Source organism: Agelaius tricolor, unplaced genomic scaffold (assembly GCF_023055355.1).
Source record: "Agelaius tricolor isolate 1412-34295 unplaced genomic scaffold, bAgeTri1.0.p SCAF_44, whole genome shotgun sequence".
Lineage (NCBI taxonomy): Eukaryota > Metazoa > Chordata > Aves > Passeriformes > Icteridae > Agelaius > Agelaius tricolor.
The window spans coordinates 2,058,294-2,076,792 of NW_027269304.1; the positions used below are offsets into that span (position 1 = coordinate 2,058,294).

An 18,499-nucleotide genomic window follows, 5' to 3' on the forward strand; every position below is an offset into this window, starting at 1 on the left:
TCCCCTCCACTGGGGCAGGCTCTGCTCAGCCCTTGAAGGGAGAAAATTCCTCTTGGCAGGCTCAGCTCTACCTGAGTGAAACAGCTCTCCCCACCTGCCCAGGCTCTTGCTTCCTCTGCAGCAAAAGTTCATTATTTTTCTGCTGTGAAAAGCTGTGAGTGCTTCCTGCTGTGCCTGGGAAGGGGAGATGCTGATGGACGTGGGAGCAGAGCAAGTTTGCCTGAAGCTTGGTACAAATGCTTGTGCACGTGCAGAAATCCGTGCCTGAAATTCATTTTTGGATTAAAGCTGCAGTGAGAAAGCAGTGAGGAGCCATTTCTTTGCTGCATGCAGTAAACACAAGGGGGATTTGTTTTAAAAAAGGAGATTTTCTACCTTTCTTACTGTTTCGTAATACAGCACCAGCCTTGGATACAAGGTCAGGGTCCCTCCTCCAAAATAAGGCAATTCATAAGTAGAGGAGGAATCATATTTCCTCAGCCAAGTGTGTTCCAACCTGCTCTCAAATGAAAGTTTATATATTTTAATCAGTGTCTGGCTAACCTAAGGAACAATGGTTTTTCAGTGATTTTTGCTGCACGTGGGACAGGTGTAATGTTCATTTCTGACATTGTGGAGTGGTGTTTCTTAAACTGGAAGGAACAATTTCTTTGCAAAACCTCATGGTAAAATGTAACATTTCAAGTAAGATAAGAGTGGTGAGAGTTTCAGTGCCAGCCCTGCCTGTGTTCCCTAAATCCAGTAATTCTGTGTCCATGGCACACTGAAATTTCCTAATAAAAAGATATGTACTAAAATATAATAATATTACAGTGGAGATTTATAACTGATAGAATACATTCCTCTGTTTGCATGGCCCTGTGCTTACTTTTTCAACACCCTTGCAGCTTTATGTAGTTCTGGCATTAATTTTCATTTCATGTATTTGTGCAAAGCAGAAGAGACCAGGGAAGGAAAAAACCCCACAATATTTGGACAAAAATTAAAGTATATCGGCCCATTCCAACATTCTACAGTCTGGTGCAAATAATCAGGTTAATCTCACAGTGGGAGTGATTTGCATCAGCAGCCTGATGTCCTCTGAGCTGGTGGCCTCAAGGATGTTAATTGGCAGCAGGAAAAAGCCATTTACACCCAGGAATGCCCAAGAGCAGTGCAAAGCAGCTGATGGCTCCCTGTGCAAAACCCATGGGCCTGTATCAATACCAAAATTCTTGACCTCCACGGACCTTTTTTCTTCTCCCACTGTGATAGCATTTTATTTTTTCCAGCCTTAAAGGCCTCCTGGGGGTGTTATTAAATAAAACATTCATAATAACTGGGCACTTTTAGCTTTGAAAAAAACTGAGTCAGTCTGAATTGGTTACATACCTTACATTTTTGTGATTTGTTTTCTTCATTTTTATTAATTTGGAACCACAGCATTTTTTCTCTAGACCAGAGAGATTGTGCTGAGCGCCAGCTAAAGCTCAGAACTGGAACCCACTGCAGTTTTTCCACAACCACCAGCTTTAGGATCTGTTCATGTCCTAAATCACGTCCTGATTTTCAGCCTGAAGCACCAGGACTGGCCTGAGGGCTGGTCAGGGTTGGTCTGGGCTCAGCAAGAAGTGTCAAGTACTGAGAAAAGCAGAATATTCTTTATGGAGAACCAACCTCATCACCAAAGCCATCTCTCTCTGAAATGGCCTTACTCTCCTCCTGCCATAAAATATGGATCATGAGTTTTACACTCTTTGTTCAGTGCCCTCAAGTCAAAGCCTGATATATTAAAAGGTCTCTGACAGCAGCCAGATATTGTTGTCCGAGTCGTGAGCAAAAAAAAAAAAAAAAAAAAAAGAATTCTCAGCTCACATTAAATTTTATTTACGGCAGCTTTTCACGGTCCCACACTAAATTTTCTTTATGTTTGCGCTTTGCTAGTTTATTTTCTCATGAATACCTGGCAGTGTGACGAATCTCACTGCTCCAGGTCTGTGGGTTTGGCCTCCCAGGCTCCAGCCCTCAGGTGCTGCTCAGGCACAGGTTTTGTGTGCCCTCCCTGCAGGAGAGCCAGGGCAGGGGTGGCAGAGACAGTGGGACAATGCTAAACAGACAAAGGTAGGGTTTTATCAAATTAAGGTATTTTTAAATAATTAAATAAATTAATAAATAATTAAATATTTTTAAATAAATAAATAATATTTAATAAGTAAATAATTTTTTTAATAGTTTCTCTCTTCAAAGGGAGGTGAGAGTTGAGCACAGTAAGTTTGCAACACTATAAAGGCTATAAAATAATTAACTTTTACATCCAACGCTACTGGGAATTTGAAGATCTGGGTAAAATCATTAAAAGCCTCTGTAGAAAGCAGCTTCTAGATAGAAGCTAACTCTTCATGTGGCTCCCCAAGAACCAGAAACCACCAGTATTCATGTTCTTGCTCTGATATGTGTTGGCCTTTAGGTCCAAGAAAGAAAAGCAAAAAAAACAAAAAAACAAAAAACAGGCATTCCTTTCAAAACCAGACTCTTTAGTTCAAAATGACTCAAGCAGATCCATAAGCTTCACATAAACAAATTTTTTCAAACTGTCAAAACAATAATTTTTTAATCTGTTCGTTTGGTCTTCAGCCGGATTGGATGTAAGCAATGGGGAATGCAGAGTTGAAACCAACAGGAAATCAGCTCTGTGCTCTCCAGAGCAGGAGAAATCAGATTTAGACTAATAATGTCATATTTGTTTTCTCTGTGTGTTCCTGTTCCATCCATACATAAACCAAAAAACCCCACATATTTCTAATATTCTCTGTGTGATGATCTGTTCTACTCTCTGAAAAGCTGATTTTGTAGGACACACTTTTTGTGGGTGCCTGGAACAAAAACCAAAGAGGAGCTGTCAAGAGTAACTCATGGCAGACCAATGTAATTCCTTCTGTGGCAGGGCTTTGCAGACAGAGCTGTGGTTGCACATGCTCCAAGAAATGGTCCTTGAATGATGCAGGTGAAACAAAAAGTTAAAAGAAATTGGCAGAAATTGTAAAAGTAAAGTGTCAAAAGTAAAGGGTCAAAAAAAATTTGGAGTAATTATGCTAAGAAGCGCAGAGAAAGGCAACAGTCCCCAAATTTTTTGTAAAGGCTGTAGAAATACAAGGGAATAATCTACCCTGGGCCAGATCAGTGTATTTTATTATGTTTTTATTGGTTAGAAGTAAGCAACCCCACTGACAGTTATGGGATGCTGGAGGGACAATATTTCAGGGCTGAGTTTTATTTTTAGGGAGATTGATACCTGACATTGACAGACAGTGGCTGGATGATCAGACATCTGAAAGTTCTGACAGGCAGGAAAATGGAGGTGGAGAGTCTCTGAAAATGGGGGGGGGGGGTCACCAGTTTTTATGGAATTTTAGGAATCCAGCAAGGAAAATTTTGCCATTGAGTGTATGAACCTGCCAGTATAAAACTGTGCCCTACAGAACAGAAAAGAGCAAACCCACTGTTACCCCATGTTTGCACTGGCTGTGAGAAAAATTACTGTTCAGTTTAGGCTAAAACTTAAGAAATCCTATTTCTTTACTGGCTGTGAAAAAACCTTTTTTTTTTTTTTTTTCCCATGTGGATCAACAGAAATTTGTGTTATTCTGTTTCCACGTGTCAATACTCTTGAAACAGCTAATTGTGTGTGGTGCTGGCTTAATTAACACTCATCAATCATGACAGGGGTTGAACTTTCTGAGGTTGTTTCCTCACCTTGTTGCCCTGGGTAAGTGCTCCAGCTCCTTGCCCTGACAGTGCGTGTGAAGTGAATTCACTTGCCCTGAATTTTAGGGGCTCGTGTAAGGGGTACATAAAAGACTCTGAAATCAGACAAATAAGACAAATACAGTCCCAGAAAAAACACAGCAAGTGGAGAAGAGTTGTACATTTGCTCACTTGAATGAGAAATCCATAGAAATACTGGTGTTGCTGTGAGGAGGATATATAACACATCTATTTTTGGTAGGAATCCCAATTTCCATTACAGGATTCATTTTCCAAACTGCAGTTGCTTGGTCACAGGTGCATGCATCCCCTGGTTTCTCACTGACAGACTCATTCTCTGCTGAGCTGATGTGTCTCAGGCTCTTCCTATCTCTTTTGGGAGCAAGGAGGTCTTTCCCTGGGGCAGAACCTTTTCCAGAGAATCGTGGATTTTGGGAGAGCAGCCACGCCATGATTCCTTATAATGGAAATTAATATCCCCACCCAGCCTCCACATGGCTAGGGATTGGAATCACCAAGGTCAAGCTAAGGCTCCTCAGCTCTGCCTTCCCACAAAGTAGCCAGATTTTAACCTTCTGAGGCTGGAGGTTTTTTGCCTCCCTCCATTTTTTAAGCTGAATTTGTTAAGGTTTGGGAGCGGGTGTTTTGTCTGGTGGCAGAGCACGGGGCTGGAGTCAGAAACAGAGGCTCAGCCTGTGCTTTGGGAACAGCGAGGAGCCTCAGGACAGCTTTTTGTCCATTCAGGAACAGATGGGATGGATTATACTTTGATGGGTTTGTAAGATCCAGGACTGAGGAAGACGCCCTGCCATTAACTGAAGATCAGCACTGCTAAAGTGTAAAAGGAAGGGGAGATGAACATCGAGCTCTCACTATGAATTTCAGCAAGGTTTGATAGGGAAGTGAAGGAAAAAAAAAAAAACTTTAACAAAATTGCAAGGTAATTCAAAGCTGCACAAAGCACAAACCCAGTACATTTTCCTCAGCAAAATCAGCCCTGGCCACCCCCAGCTGCAGGGTGAAATTAATGCTAATCAGTTCCAGGCTTGTACTGCAGATGAACTCCAACAAAAAATCAGCTTCTATGCAGTCTGCTCCAATATAGCCCAAAGCTAATATTACAGTTTAGTGCATATTTATGTTATAAAAACATTATGTCCCAAACTGTCAAACTCAGATTTGCAACACATTTACATACACAGTTTAGCCCCTTTTGAAAAGTGATTTTGGAAACCTCAAGGAATCGAATCTGTTTAAATAGTTATCAACTAGTTGCTGCTCAGTTTTTAGAAGTATGTAAGTTTATATCTTGATCTTTCTTACTTGTAGGGTGTTTTTTTAATGTATATGCAAATCAAACACATGTACTGGAAAAAGAGTCTGTTGTCTGGGGAAATGCAGTTCTGAAAAACATAATAAGTATTAGATTTCTAATAAAGTAAAAGGGCTTGGATTCCTATTGAATTTGCTAAATTTTTATTATACCCAGTAATATTTCAATCCATTAGCATTGACGAGGAATGGGTTTGTTTTTTTTTAACAAAGATATGATGAAGGAAAAACAGAAATCCAGAAAAATAGGAAATATCTTCTTGTGTCTTGTTTATGAAGCTGAATTTAACACACTTTGTGTTACATTACATTCATACACTGCAGTTCAGAACGTCACATAACAGAAAAGCCCTTTAACAACGGATTTACAAAAGGAAAGAACTGAAGCAGACTCTCCAGCTAATTGATGAAGCAGAGCAAAACACTGTTTATTATTACCCTGCCAAGTTTACATTTGTATGCTTTATTTTCTTGGACCAAGTCACTGAGGTTTAGTAATAGCAAAGATTTTGTTAAACAAAAATAACACTTGGACGACAGAAGGGTGAGGGAGAGAAGAGGAAGCAAGGGGACTTTAGGAAACTGGTGGAATAGATACAGAAATGGTTTAGAATGTTCTGAAAGAAGAGTGGCTTCATCACATGGTGACTGCCTTGCTTGACCACAGGGTAATTTCTCTATCCTATTCTGCACTGCCCTGAGGACAAAGAAATTGTTGTAGGCAAGAGGATCCAACAGCAGGAAAAAAAGTAAAAAGGAAGGTGGATATTTATACCAGTGCAAAGTTATTGGCTCATGTGTTATCTTGTCTTCAGTCCCCCTGAGTCCTACAGCACTTAGTTCTACAGAGATGTCTGAGTTTAAACATTCTGAGCTGGATCTTCTCTAATACCACTTTATTTCAGCTTATTATGAGATTGGGCTAAAGCCAACTGTAAAATTTAGGTCTGGGTTAAGTTTCCAAGCCCTGCCAAAGATTAGGGTGGTCTGATCCAAACTTGTGTTTCAAGTCTCTCTGTTCTTGTTTTATCAAACCCACATGGGGAGGTGGTTCTTCAGTGCTTTCTGAAATGTCTTTCATGCTCCAAGGAACAATGTTTAATTTCTGATATTTTCCACAAAACAAGCAGAAGAAAAATTTAAAGAAAAAAGTGTCAGGTAAGGGCAGTGACTGTGATTAGACGTCACTTTTGAAACCATCCTGGAGGTGTCCCCAGGTTTCCCAGCCCCTCTTGGATGTCCTCTGTCATGAGGTCTCTCTGCTGACCCTGTCTGGGCAGGGATGAGCACCAGACAGGGCTTGGGGACAAGGCTGTGTCCTTGTCCCCTGGTGGGGACAGAGCATTTGGCAGGGCCATGCTCCCTGCACAGTGACCCTGTCCCAGGGTGAGCCATCACTGCTGCAGGGGCAGAGAGGGGAGGTGTGACACACATGGCTTCCCACCAGGGCAGTGCCACCATCTGTGCCAGGGGAAACCTGTCCTCTGTGAGGAGCCCGAAACCAGCAGAAAAGTCTCCCACACAACTTCACTGATTTCATTTCCCCATAGCTGCTCCTGCTTTAAAACCCCAGGATGCTAAAATTGAGCCTCCTACCAGATTAGCCTTGAAACGCTGTTGTTAAGGCAGACATTATTCCTGGAATAATGTGAAATTTAAAAAATTTTAAAAAAGAAAAGCCACCCGAAAAAAAACCCACAAAAAGTGCAAACAAAAAGCAATTGTCTTGAACATCTCAGGAAGTCTTGGCAAGGGCTCATGCAAAGAACACAACACTCTTTTATGTAGCTCAAAACATTTCATCGTAATGTCTGTGAGTCAAAAGAAATAATTCATAAAAATTCAACTATTCAATTCAACAATTTCTTCTTTCTGAATTGCTGCCAGGAACTCCCCTATTCCCATTCCACACTAAAAAAAACCCCACCAAACCAACGAAGAAACAAACAAAAACATACACAAAAAAAACCCAAAAAACCCCCAAAAAAAACAACTAACCAAACTAAAAAAAAAACCAAAACAAAGCAAAACAAAGAAACAATCACCCAAACAAACAAAATTAAAATAAGCAAAGAAAACCAGCCCCAAACAAACAAACAAATTCAAAAAGTAAAGCTATGCTAGGGTTTAATTGACTCTTTTTATAATGAGAAATTGACCTTACAATGGATAAATGGAAATTTTCCATGAAAAACGTGTAGTTGCATAATTCCAGCTAGCTCTGCTCCTCCTTAAGCACGGTGAGAGTAGGGCACTGAGACCACCTTGGTGACAGCAAGGTGCAGGTGGGAGCAGCAAGCAGACCTGGCAGGATTCCCATTGGGAAGGGGATGAGGCCATGGGGAGATGGTCCTGATAGGTAAGGCAGCACAGAATCACAGAATTAATCACAGAATCACAAGATGAACCAGGCTGGAAAAGACCTTTAAGACCCTCTAGTCCAACCCATGACCCAACACCTCCTCATCAACTAAACCCTGGCAACCCAGTGCCACATCCAGTCTTTTTCAAGCCAATCCAGGGATGGTGACTCCACCACCTCCCTGCGCAGCCCATTCCAGCACCCTTCTTCCTCTTTTAGTGAAGAATTTCTTTCTAACATCTGACCCAAACTTTCCTTGGCACAGCTGAAGAGGTAAGGCAGCAGCCCTTACCTCTTTGTGGCATTTGCTGGGTCCCCAGGACAAAGGAGGAATTGATGAATCTGACTCCACATTCTTAGAAGGCTAATTTATTATTATATTATATTATATTAATTATATTTATTATATTTATTATATTACATTCTATTATAAGAGTACTATACTAAAATTATATTAAAGAATAGAGAAACGTTACAAGAAGGTTACAAAGAATGATCATGAAAACTTGTGACTGCTTCCGGAGACCCGACACAGCTGTTGGTGATTGGTCATTAAGTCAAAACAATTCACATGAAACCAATCAAACATGCACCTGTTGGATGAACAATCTCCAACCACATTCCAAAGCAGCAAAACACAGGAGAAGCTAATCAGATAATTATTGTTTTCATTTTTTTTCTGAGGCTCCTCAGCTTCCCAGGAGACGAAATCCTGGGCAAAGGGATTTTTCAGAAAATATGACAGTGACACCTCTTCCCAAAACCAGAGCTGCTGTGCTGCCAATGGGGCGTTTTTCCACCAAAAAAAAATCGACACTGCCACACACCGCGGACCCAACCTTTAGCTCCCCTTTACTCCTCCTCCTGCTGGCTGCCAAAGCTGTTCCCCTTCTCCCTGCCACCTTGATTTATTAAAAATATGGATATTGATCTAGCACCAATATCCAACTGTGACGGACAAAGACTCTCTAACAGTTTAAAGTTAGAAAAGTGACTGTTTACTGCAATGCCCAGGCAGCGGTGCGGGATAGCTCCCAAATACACACTGTGATTTACAGGTGATTACAGAGTCCTTTTATCTGTACAACTATTGAAAACCCAAAATACAAATGCATATTCATCACTTTGCTACATCTCATTCCTCGCTTCATATGGTAATTAGTTCAAAAGCTATTAAGTATGCGTAGTTTGTTCCTTGAAATGGGTCGGTGGTCCCTTTCATGGGGAGGGGTCCCAAAATGAGGAAGTAAATTAAGTCTTCCTCATTCTGACCTTTCTACCTTTTCAATGCAAATATGACAAATGAACCCTTGGTAGAACCTCCCATTGCCATCTTCAATTGGTTTCAGAACAGAGGAGGCCTACAATTGTCTTATGTTCCTAAAAGCTATTTATCAGTTTCTATATTCTTCATTATTAACCTAGCTAGCTAAACATTGTGTTGACAAGCAATCAATTATTAGTTTACTACTAACTCTTAACTTCATGAAGTTAAGGGTTAGTAGTTAACTAATAACCACCCATGAAGGCCTACCCATTTATTTTTGATTAACTCCAATAAAGCTTCTCTCCAACGAAAACCTCAGCTCCTATAAAATCCCTAAATTCTTTGAACTTTATGCCTCAGTCTCAGTGCCTGGTAACTCTCCTCTCCCCCTGCCCCAGGTGTGGTGTTCCCCTACTCCCCGCGGCTGGGGCGGTACAACCTGAACTTCCACGAGGCGCAGCGGGCATGCGCGGAGCAGGACTCGGTGATGGCCTCCTTCGACCAGCTCTACGACGCCTGGAGGTCGGGGCTGGACTGGTGCAACGCCGGCTGGCTCAGCGATGGCTCCGTGCAGTACCCCATCACCAAGCCCAGGGAGCCCTGTGGGGGCAGGAACACCGTGCCCGGGGTCAGGAATTACGGCTTCTGGGACAAGGACAAGAGCCACTACGACGTCTTCTGCTTCACGTCCAACTTCAACGGTGAGAGCGTTTCCTTGGCCTTTCCCTTGTAAAATGGCTGTGCTTAGGCAGGGTGCTCCGGGGGTAGGAAAGGGTGCTTGGTTTGTCAAAGCTCGTGTTAAACCTGGAAGATGCTAGGAATGAAATAATCAAGGTAATGAAATAATTGTGGGATTTCCAAGGTTATGCGTGCAGAGTAAAGTCGTGTTTGCCACATAGCCACATAGATAGTTTTTACAACTCAGGACTTGGACTGGCAGGATTTTCTAATGTCTCCCCTTTCACCCCTTGAAAATTTATACATACCCTTTATACATACCCCATCAAAATTTCTACACACCCTTTTAATGCTGGCGTGTAACCAGTTTAATTCAGTTCGGCCTTTGAACCTGCAGTTCATTAATTAAGGTTTCCTGTTGAAGTCAATAATTCTGCTCCTATTGCTAAAATCTGTCAGCAAAACAAAATTTTGATCATCACTGCACCTATTCTGCCATGTTCAGTAGCTCCTGCTCATGTACCAGGTCTAACATGACTAATAGTTCCTTATCAGCAGACCTATTTCTAGATTTATTCATAATTTAGATTTCTAATCTTAGTACACTGCCAAGTCACTGATCACTTTTGCTCTGAGGCTGGACTTCTGTAAACCTTACTTTAGCAACTGCAAGCTTTTTTTTTTTTTTTGCTATTAGTTGATATTTTTTTTTTTAGGTATGAAATGAAATTAAAGGACCCAGTCTCAGCTTGCGATCGTTTTTCAGGGTTTACCTAGTGTCAGGAAAACATTTAGAAAGCATTGCTGTGAATGCATCCAATCCTCTACAGCATCCTGCTTGTGGATAATTCCTACATAACTCTGCACAAGTTTGGCTTGCAGCCCACTCAGACCATGGAGTGTGTCCTTTTTATACTTATGCACAGATTGCTCAGCCACAGTGAAGCAGTTTTGGCCTACAGCAGAGCAAAAAATAAACATAAGCCTTGGTTTCAGAAGATGTGCTCCAGTGCTAAGTCTGCACCGCCCTCCACAGAAAAAGACTCATCCAAAAAAAAAAAAAAAAGAACAAAAGCAAGCAAAAAAAAGTACCCTCCCAAAATAAAAATAAAAAAAAAAACCAAAACAAAACAAAAAACCAGAAAAAAAAAAACCCAAACAAAAAAAGCCACCAGAAAATAAAAAAATACACACAAGAATAAAACCCCCACCAAAAAAAAAATACAACAGGAAAACCTAAACAAATCCTCAAGCTGACAGTATTACATTTGGTTCAAAGTGATCTGAAACAAAAGTTTGGCTGATTTCTTTATCATACTGCTTCATCCCATTAAAAGCTGGCTCAATTTTTCTTACTTCGTTTATCGGAGCTGAAATCCTGTATGAACTCATCTTTTCTATACAGATGTAACCCTGTGCTGTAGAAACATCACCAGGGTATTAAATAATCAAACAGCAATAATTAAAATGTGATAGCTGCACTTTTTTCCAGCCCTTGCAGAGTAAAACCTTGTGACTGCTGCTCAGTGTTCACCACCCTTTTACACACCTGGTGCTGAGCAGCAGCATCTTTTAAGGAAGAAAATGCATAATTTCTGGGGAAAAGAAAGAATAATAAGTACTGACTAAGATAAATATTAGAAAAAGAGAGAGAGAGAAAGTGTAGATTGATAGATATAGATATATAGATGATATATGGATACATAGATATATAAATATATAGATATATAGATATATGGATACAGATGATATAGAGAAGATATAGATTATAGATATATAGAGAGATATAGATGGTGTAGATATAGGTATAGATATAGATTATAGATATATAGATATATAGATATAGATATCCCCACAATTCAGTGTCAAATGTCACTCATGACATCAGCTGAAAATCCAGATTTCTGCTTCTCTCAGCTTCCACTCCCTTAACTCACCAGATTACATTTTCCTCACATGTCCCTGCCGTGTTCTCCACTGCTCCTCGTCCCAGGCTCACCCCCATAACCACAATTAACCCAGACACTCTGCCAGCTCTCCTGTTCTCAGCACAGCATTTTGGATAAAGTGTATTTAATGGCATATGTTGGCTCTCTCACTGCAGAGGGAAAAGGTGAAAATTGCACAATTTGCCACCAGGCTGGGGTGAGCATTTGGCAAAGATAGTGGCTTAAGGCACAAAAAAACCCCACAACAAACAAAAAAAAAAAAAAAAAAAAACCCAACAAAAACCAAACCAAACAGAAAGAAAAGAAAAAAAATCCACTGGAAAAAAAAAAAAAGAAAAAGAAAAAAAAAACCTACCAAAAACAAAACACCAAAACTCAGAAGAAATAAAAAAAGAAAAAAAAGGAAAAAACATGAAAAGGGAAAAAACAACTAACAAAACCAGCAAACCCCTATTACTGCAAGACCCAATATTGATTCTCTCAGCTCAGGAGCAGCCAAGGAAAATGAGAGGTGGTTGGGACACGGCACATTCCCAGTGGCTGCTGGAGTCTCCTGATAGTAGGAAACAGAGGAGCCTTCAACTTTATGTAATGGAGATGGGAAAATTCCAAGGGCCACAGGAGCAGGGAAGGATAGGGAGAATTTAAAGCAAAAAAAAAAAAAAAAAAGTTGTGAGAGGTTCTATAAAAAAAGAGTCAGGTTTAGATACCTTCTAAATGGTTTCTCTGTAGGGGAAAAAAAATCCCCAAATATATTATGATCTCAGAGATTATTAAAAAAAAGGTTCAATTTCAAATAATTCAGCTGTAAAAGAAAAATATCTTGATTTTTACCTGAAGAAGAAGGGTAAAAGCCATGGTATTTAGCCATTTGGGTAAAAAAATTAAAATGCAATCATCAGTGCAGTGAATCCAAATCCAGGTTCAGTGTTTTCCCTGTGGAATTATTGGCTCCCAACTGTGATGACCTGGATACACAAAAAATAATGGCTAAAAATGAAGGCATTATACCATTAGAAAAAACATTTACATGCTTTTCTGTTACCTGCACAAGGAAATAGCTTGAGCAAAGCTCAAGTAATATCAAATAATCTTGTTACTTTATGAAATTACCCTCCATGATGACTTTTCATAGAATAAGGCAAATACAACACACATTTTGTTCTGCCTGTTTTTTACTGATTTATACTCAAATCTTTCTGTTGGTTCACACGAGATTTGTTCATGTTTTGCACCCAAGAACATGAAATCATTTCATACCTTTTATATCTAATTGTACCAGCAATCTACCAGTTTATAAAGATATATATAGCGATGTGTTTCATAAAACAAAGCAAAGACGTGATGCTGTCTGAGAAATCCATAAAAACATTTTGAGATAACAAAACATTTTCTGCCTGCACTGGATGGCAATATGTTTCCCAATCTGTTTTTACATTCCTTGTGCTGATAAAGTCTATTGAAAATAAGTGTACACGAGTGGGGAGGGTTCTAACCTAAATTTGAAAATTCCACATTGAAATTTCCTGGTGTCTGAGGGCTCAGCTTTGCTCTCTCAGAGCAAATTTCTCCTTCATTTGTCCTGCCCAATGGAAACCACTTTAGTCCATGACATCTTTATAAAAGCTGAGCTGATCCAAAGTTTTTCCAGGGCTGCAGATCACTCAAATTTCTCTCCTTCCCTTGTCCCAAGGAACGAAAATGCTCCTCCCCTATGCAATCTCTCCAGATGATCAATTTGGGGAAATAAATGCAGATAAATCCTTTTGTTACAATCTTCCCCACTGAGCCTAACAGCCATAAACCAAGGAATGTATAATGGAAGAGCTGAGGGGTTATTCTTTATTTCTTTTCAAAGGTCTTCTGAAGGACAACAGTTCTTTTTTTTTTTTAAGGAAAATCCCTGAGAATCTTTTGCACTGAAAAGTGCTAAAAGAGCTAAATGTACATGTACTTATCAGGTCCTCTATAATTAAGCATTTTAAAAGAAAATAAAGTACAAGTACAGCTTGCATTACACTTTCCCCTCAATAACATGCATTTTGTTATATACCTTTTCCACAGAACCATAGTGCACAATTGATCTTTCATCAGCTCCAGGAGAATCAAGTAAAAATCTTGTTTTAACAGAGTTAAGAACACGAGGAATACATTTTTGAGAGCATGTTAAAAGCACAGCTGTGAGCCACCTGTTTATCACAGCAGTGCATGAGACAAGCAAGCCACCTCTGCCATTTAAATGGGAGAAAGCTGTGGAAAAGTCCTGCCTGAATAATGCTGACTGTTCATTTGACTATTTCAGAGTATTTTATCACTGGGAACATGTAGCAACTGTTCCAAAGAGAGAAATTGAACCCAAAATAAAATCACACGCCCTTTATTAGCAGTGGTTGCTTCTGACTCACCAGAGTCATTACTGGTATTGGTGTGTTTAAATTTATTTTTTCCTCACATACTTAATTCAAAATCAGTTATTTGAGAGGATCACTGGATTACCAGGTCTTAAATATTTCTCTCCTTTTTTTTTTTATTTTTAAATAAGAGAAACTTACTAATAAGCCTCTCAATTGAACACTAAGCTTGAAGAAATCTCCAAGTGTGATTCATCCCTCAAAATTCCACAGTCACAAGGGTGTGGGGTGTGTAGGTCAGTGGCTGGAGTTTTCCTCTTTCAGCTGTTCTGTTACACACAAAATCTTAAAATAGTTGTTATAGATGGGGTTTGGGCAGGTTTGCACAAACCCTCTGCCCCATGGTTTGGGTGTGAGGAGTCAAATCAGGCAGGATCCTCTGTGGAGGTGACCCAACCACCCGGCACTAATGAGAGAGAGACAGAAAATTCCTCCCTGCCCTTCCACATCAATTAAACAAATTCTGAGACTGAACAGTCAGGAACCCTTCCCAACTAATATCGGGGGGAAAATGCAAATCTGCACAGAGTTTATTAATGGAATTTTATGTAATCGGACATTCTGGATGCACATTGCACCCCTGGGGGGTTTGCTATAAAATTTCTCTTGTTCGAGGGAGGAGCAGAGTATAGGAGTTTTTTATTATTGATGTCATATGTCAAATGCCTGACCTTACTGCAAATCCCTAGGAAATTATATTCCATTGACATATGGCTTGAAGAGGAACTCACAAACTAGGTGAAGTTTACCCAGTATCAGTCCAAACCCCTGTTCCCCTAAATCAGAAATCCTGTTTGCTTTGGGGAAACCTCTTAAGAGTTGTATCAGTAACAGGATTCCATTTAGTAAACATTCCCTTTAGCAGCACGTTGTAAATGCTCTCAGCCTGCCAAAACAGAGTTTTAAAAAGTGTTCTACAAAGGGATGATTACCTGTTCTCAAGAGTTTTGGAAATTATGGAAATTTTAGAATTTCGGAGTTATGGAAATTATGTAGGTATTGTCTCTGACATCAATGAATTTTTTTAAAAGTCTCTTTTCCACCGCAGCTGCAATGTAAATTCCTTTTTTTAAAATGTTGTTGTCTTGATATCCAATTTCCAACCTTTAGACAGGGTTAATTCAATTACCTTTGTATCATGATCTGACCTGACTTTCCTTCATTTAGAAAAAAAAAAATCCTGTTTGATTTGTGCAGGAATATGAAGTTGATATAACTCTTAACTTGCTCAGCACTTTTTCTTCACCAAGAAAGCAATCTCATCCTAGGCATAGTTCTGTGTATCTACCTGATTTTTGTGAGGCAGAAAGAGGATATTGTGTTGGAGTACATTCTTAATTAATCAGTAAAGAATGTGCTCTGGAATTAGAAGGTGCCCAGAAGAATAAAGAAAAAAATTCCTTTTTTTCACCTAGCTCTCCTCTTCAGGAGCAGGCAGATTGGAAATGTTGTGAATTTATTTGGAAATTACTGAATGCCTTCAAAGAAACACGATTCTTCTGCAGCCCACTTGGCTGTCAAAGCAGTGATGATAAATAACCCCAAGTACAATGAATGAAACGCTCACAACGAATGTTTATTGCCTTGATGAATGGAATCAATACCAATATTATCGCTGCGTATGGATTAGTCGGGTAGACTTTGCTTTTTGGGCCTTATTTTCTGGCGTATATTTTCATTACCTTGAGACAGGGAACATTTTTCTCAGCAGCACTATCAGCTCGGTCTCGTGTTGTGGTGAGGATATTCCCTTTGATTCCCTAAAGGGAAACAGAGCTGCAGAACTGCTGGTGAAGACTCACAACAGACATAATTTTGCTCCACCACAGGCTCAAGCTATCCTTCTGAGAAGCTGTTGGATACCTTGGCTTTCTCACAAAAAAAAAAAAAATTAAAAAAAAATCTTTTTTTTTGCTTGTATTTAATCAGAGACAAGGTCACCACCTTGTCAGAGAGCAAAAGAGCATGTGTTACCTGCAGCTGCCCTCCCCTAAAATGCTATCACTTAATGCTGAATGTGACTTCAGGTGGAGAGGCCATCCTTTGATATTAGAAGAAATAAATTAATAAATGTAGCATTGCCTTTTTTTTTTTTTTGGTGGGGTTTTTTGGGTCTTTGGTTTTGGGTTTTTTTTTTCTTGTTCAAATAGTCTGTTTTCTGTACCTGGGCTGTTTTTTGAGTAAGGATTTTTTTTTTTTTGTCCTGATACTTATCAATTCATACCAAAAAAATCACAATATTTTCAACAACACAACATCCAACTGGCACAGACCCAGATTAACCACATGTTCACATGATCCTTCAACAGAATATCTCCATTTTTCCTCAAAAGTCAGCGTTATTGTATTGTTGCCTGAAATCAAAGCAGAAAAAAAGCCTTGCCACAGATTAAAATGGAAAAAAAATTAAAAAGATAAAAGAAGATAAAAAAGAAGTTCCTTATTGGAAGCTTCCAGGTGTATCCATAGTCACATTGTGCTATGGGCACAATAGTATTGAATTTCTACAGTTTTTATAAGGTTAATTAATTATCTAAGAGATACATCCAATAGGAGATTCAGTTGCCCCTTGGGTTTTGGTGCAAGGGCTTCTATGCCCCAGTTCCTGTTACATCTTCTTGTAGGTTCTCTACTTGACAATAAGACCAAGAAGTATTTCAGGAATGTGCTAAAAGGTCAGCTTATTACTGTAAAATCTTAGAGGAAGGGTAGGAAAAATACCAGGAGCTGTATAACTAGTACACAGAGCTGTGGATGTATGAGAAGTGTATGAAATTGCATAAAAAGCAAAACTCTTTAGGCAACACCATTGAGGTCACAGAATCACCTGAAAGGAAGTTGTGGTCAGGTGGGGTTGGTCTCTTTCTCCAGGCAGCACTGACAGAACCAGAGAAGACAGTCTCAAGATTCTCCAATGGAAATATAGGTTGGATAATAGGAAACATTTTTACAGAAAGGGGGAAAAAATTCTGGAATGGCTGCCCAGGGAGGTGGCGGAGTCACCATCCCTGGGTGTGTTTAAAAAAAGCCTGGATGTGGCACTGGGTGCCAGGGGTTAGGTGAGGTGTTGGGACTTGATGATCTTGAAGGTCTCTTCCAATTTGGAATTCTGTGGTTGGACTTGGTGATCTGAAGGTCTCTTCCAATTTGGAATTCTGTGGTTGGACTTGGTGATCTGAAGGTCTCTTCCAGCCTGGAATTCTGTGGTTGGACTTGATGATCTTCAAGGTCTCTTCCGACCTGGTCATTCTGTGGTTGACCTCAATGAACTTGAAGGTCTCTTCCAACCTGGAATTCTGTGGTTGGACTCGATGATCTTGAAGGTCTCTTCTGACCTGGTCATTCTTTGGTTGGACTCAATGAACTTGAAGGTCTCTTCCAACCTGGAATTCTGTGATTCCCCGTGATCCTTTGATTTAAGACTTTCAAGATTTAAGCCCTCAAAACACCTCCAGCACCGCCGACGCCCAACCTCCACACCACTAACAACTCCGTGTTCCCCCTTTCTCCCCAGGCCGCTTCTACTACCTGATCCACCCCACCAAGCTGACCTACGACGAGGCCGTGCAGGCCTGCCTGAAGGACGGCTCCCAGATCGCCAAGGTGGGGCAGATCTTCGCGGCCTGGAAGCTGCTGGGCTACGACCGCTGCGACGCGGGCTGGCTGGCGGACGGCAGCGTGCGCTACCCCATCTCGCGGCCGCGCAAGCGCTGCAGCCCCAGCGAGGCCGCCGTGCGCTTCGTCGGCTTCCCCGACAAGAAGCACAAGCTCTACGGGGTCTACTGCTTCAGGGCGTACAACTGAGAGGGCACACCTAGAGCCTGAAAGCTTTCCCGGGTTTGGTTTGGTTTTTTTTTTTCAAGTGTGAAAGATGTCTTTTTTTGGGGTTTTTTTTGGTTCTTTTTTGGGTTTTTGGGTTTTTTTTTTTTGGTATGAACTCATGCAAGCTGCCAAAACTGTGATAAACCTCTTTTACTTACTGTAAAGAGTCATTTTCGTAGACACTCCCTCCCCCAAACCCGTCGGTTTGGTTTTGGGTTTTGTTTTGTTTTAGTGTTTTGCTTTTTTAGGGTTTTTTTTTGTTTTGTTTTGTTTTGTTTTGTTTTGTTTTTTTGTGAAAATATCTTTCCATAGATATTTTAAATTAATATAATTTAATGGGAGCTCTAGGTAAGGAACTTTTTAGATTCAAATTCTTTAAGCTATGTCATCCCAAAAAAATTATAATTTTCATGAATGGGGCATGCAATAGAGCTTGACAATTGCTAGGGCACAATTATGGAGTGTAAGGCTACTCAAAGCAGAAGCTTTTAAAAGCACAGATTTTACATATTTGTACCAGTTTGAGAAACACTGCAAATTGATTATGACAGGAATTTTAAAATAAAACAATCTTTTTGTTAAAGGGGATCAGTGAGGTTTCGGAAAGAAATCTCACAACAATATATGTTAGCAAATAACTGTTTTCACTGGTTCACATGGGAACAACAGAGACTTTAACAAAAGCAGCTAAAACAGTCCACAAAAATAGGACTAGTTTTACAATTTCAAACCTTGCCTTTCTGAAAAATAAGCTCATGGTCCCATGCATAGGAAGAAGCACAATTAGTTCTCCTGAACATTTCAATTGTGTTTTTGTTGTGTATAAATCATTGAGTGAACAATTAACTGACGAGAAAACTCTTCTTTTCTTCTTCTCTCCAATTAAAGATGCCTGAGAAGTGTTGTATTACCTTTGAGTAGCTTTACTGAGCTA

At 40.0% G+C, this 18,499-nt stretch overlaps 1 protein-coding gene across 3 annotated transcripts in view; it reads left to right on the forward strand.

Moving 5' to 3' along the window:
• HAPLN1 (hyaluronan and proteoglycan link protein 1) overlaps positions 1–18,268 on the forward strand; it is a 35,215-nt gene extending 16,947 nt beyond the window's left edge. For all 3 annotated transcript variants that reach the window (XM_071455138.1, XM_071455137.1, XM_071455136.1), the window contains 2 exons: positions 9,104–9,406; positions 17,258–18,268. In XM_071455138.1, the coding sequence (XP_071311239.1) occupies positions 9,104–9,406; positions 17,258–17,547 (593 nt within the window). In that variant the 3' untranslated portion in view covers positions 17,548–18,268. The remainder of the gene's footprint in view (positions 1–9,103; positions 9,407–17,257) is intronic.
• The last annotated feature ends 231 nt before the right edge of the window (positions 18,269–18,499 follow it).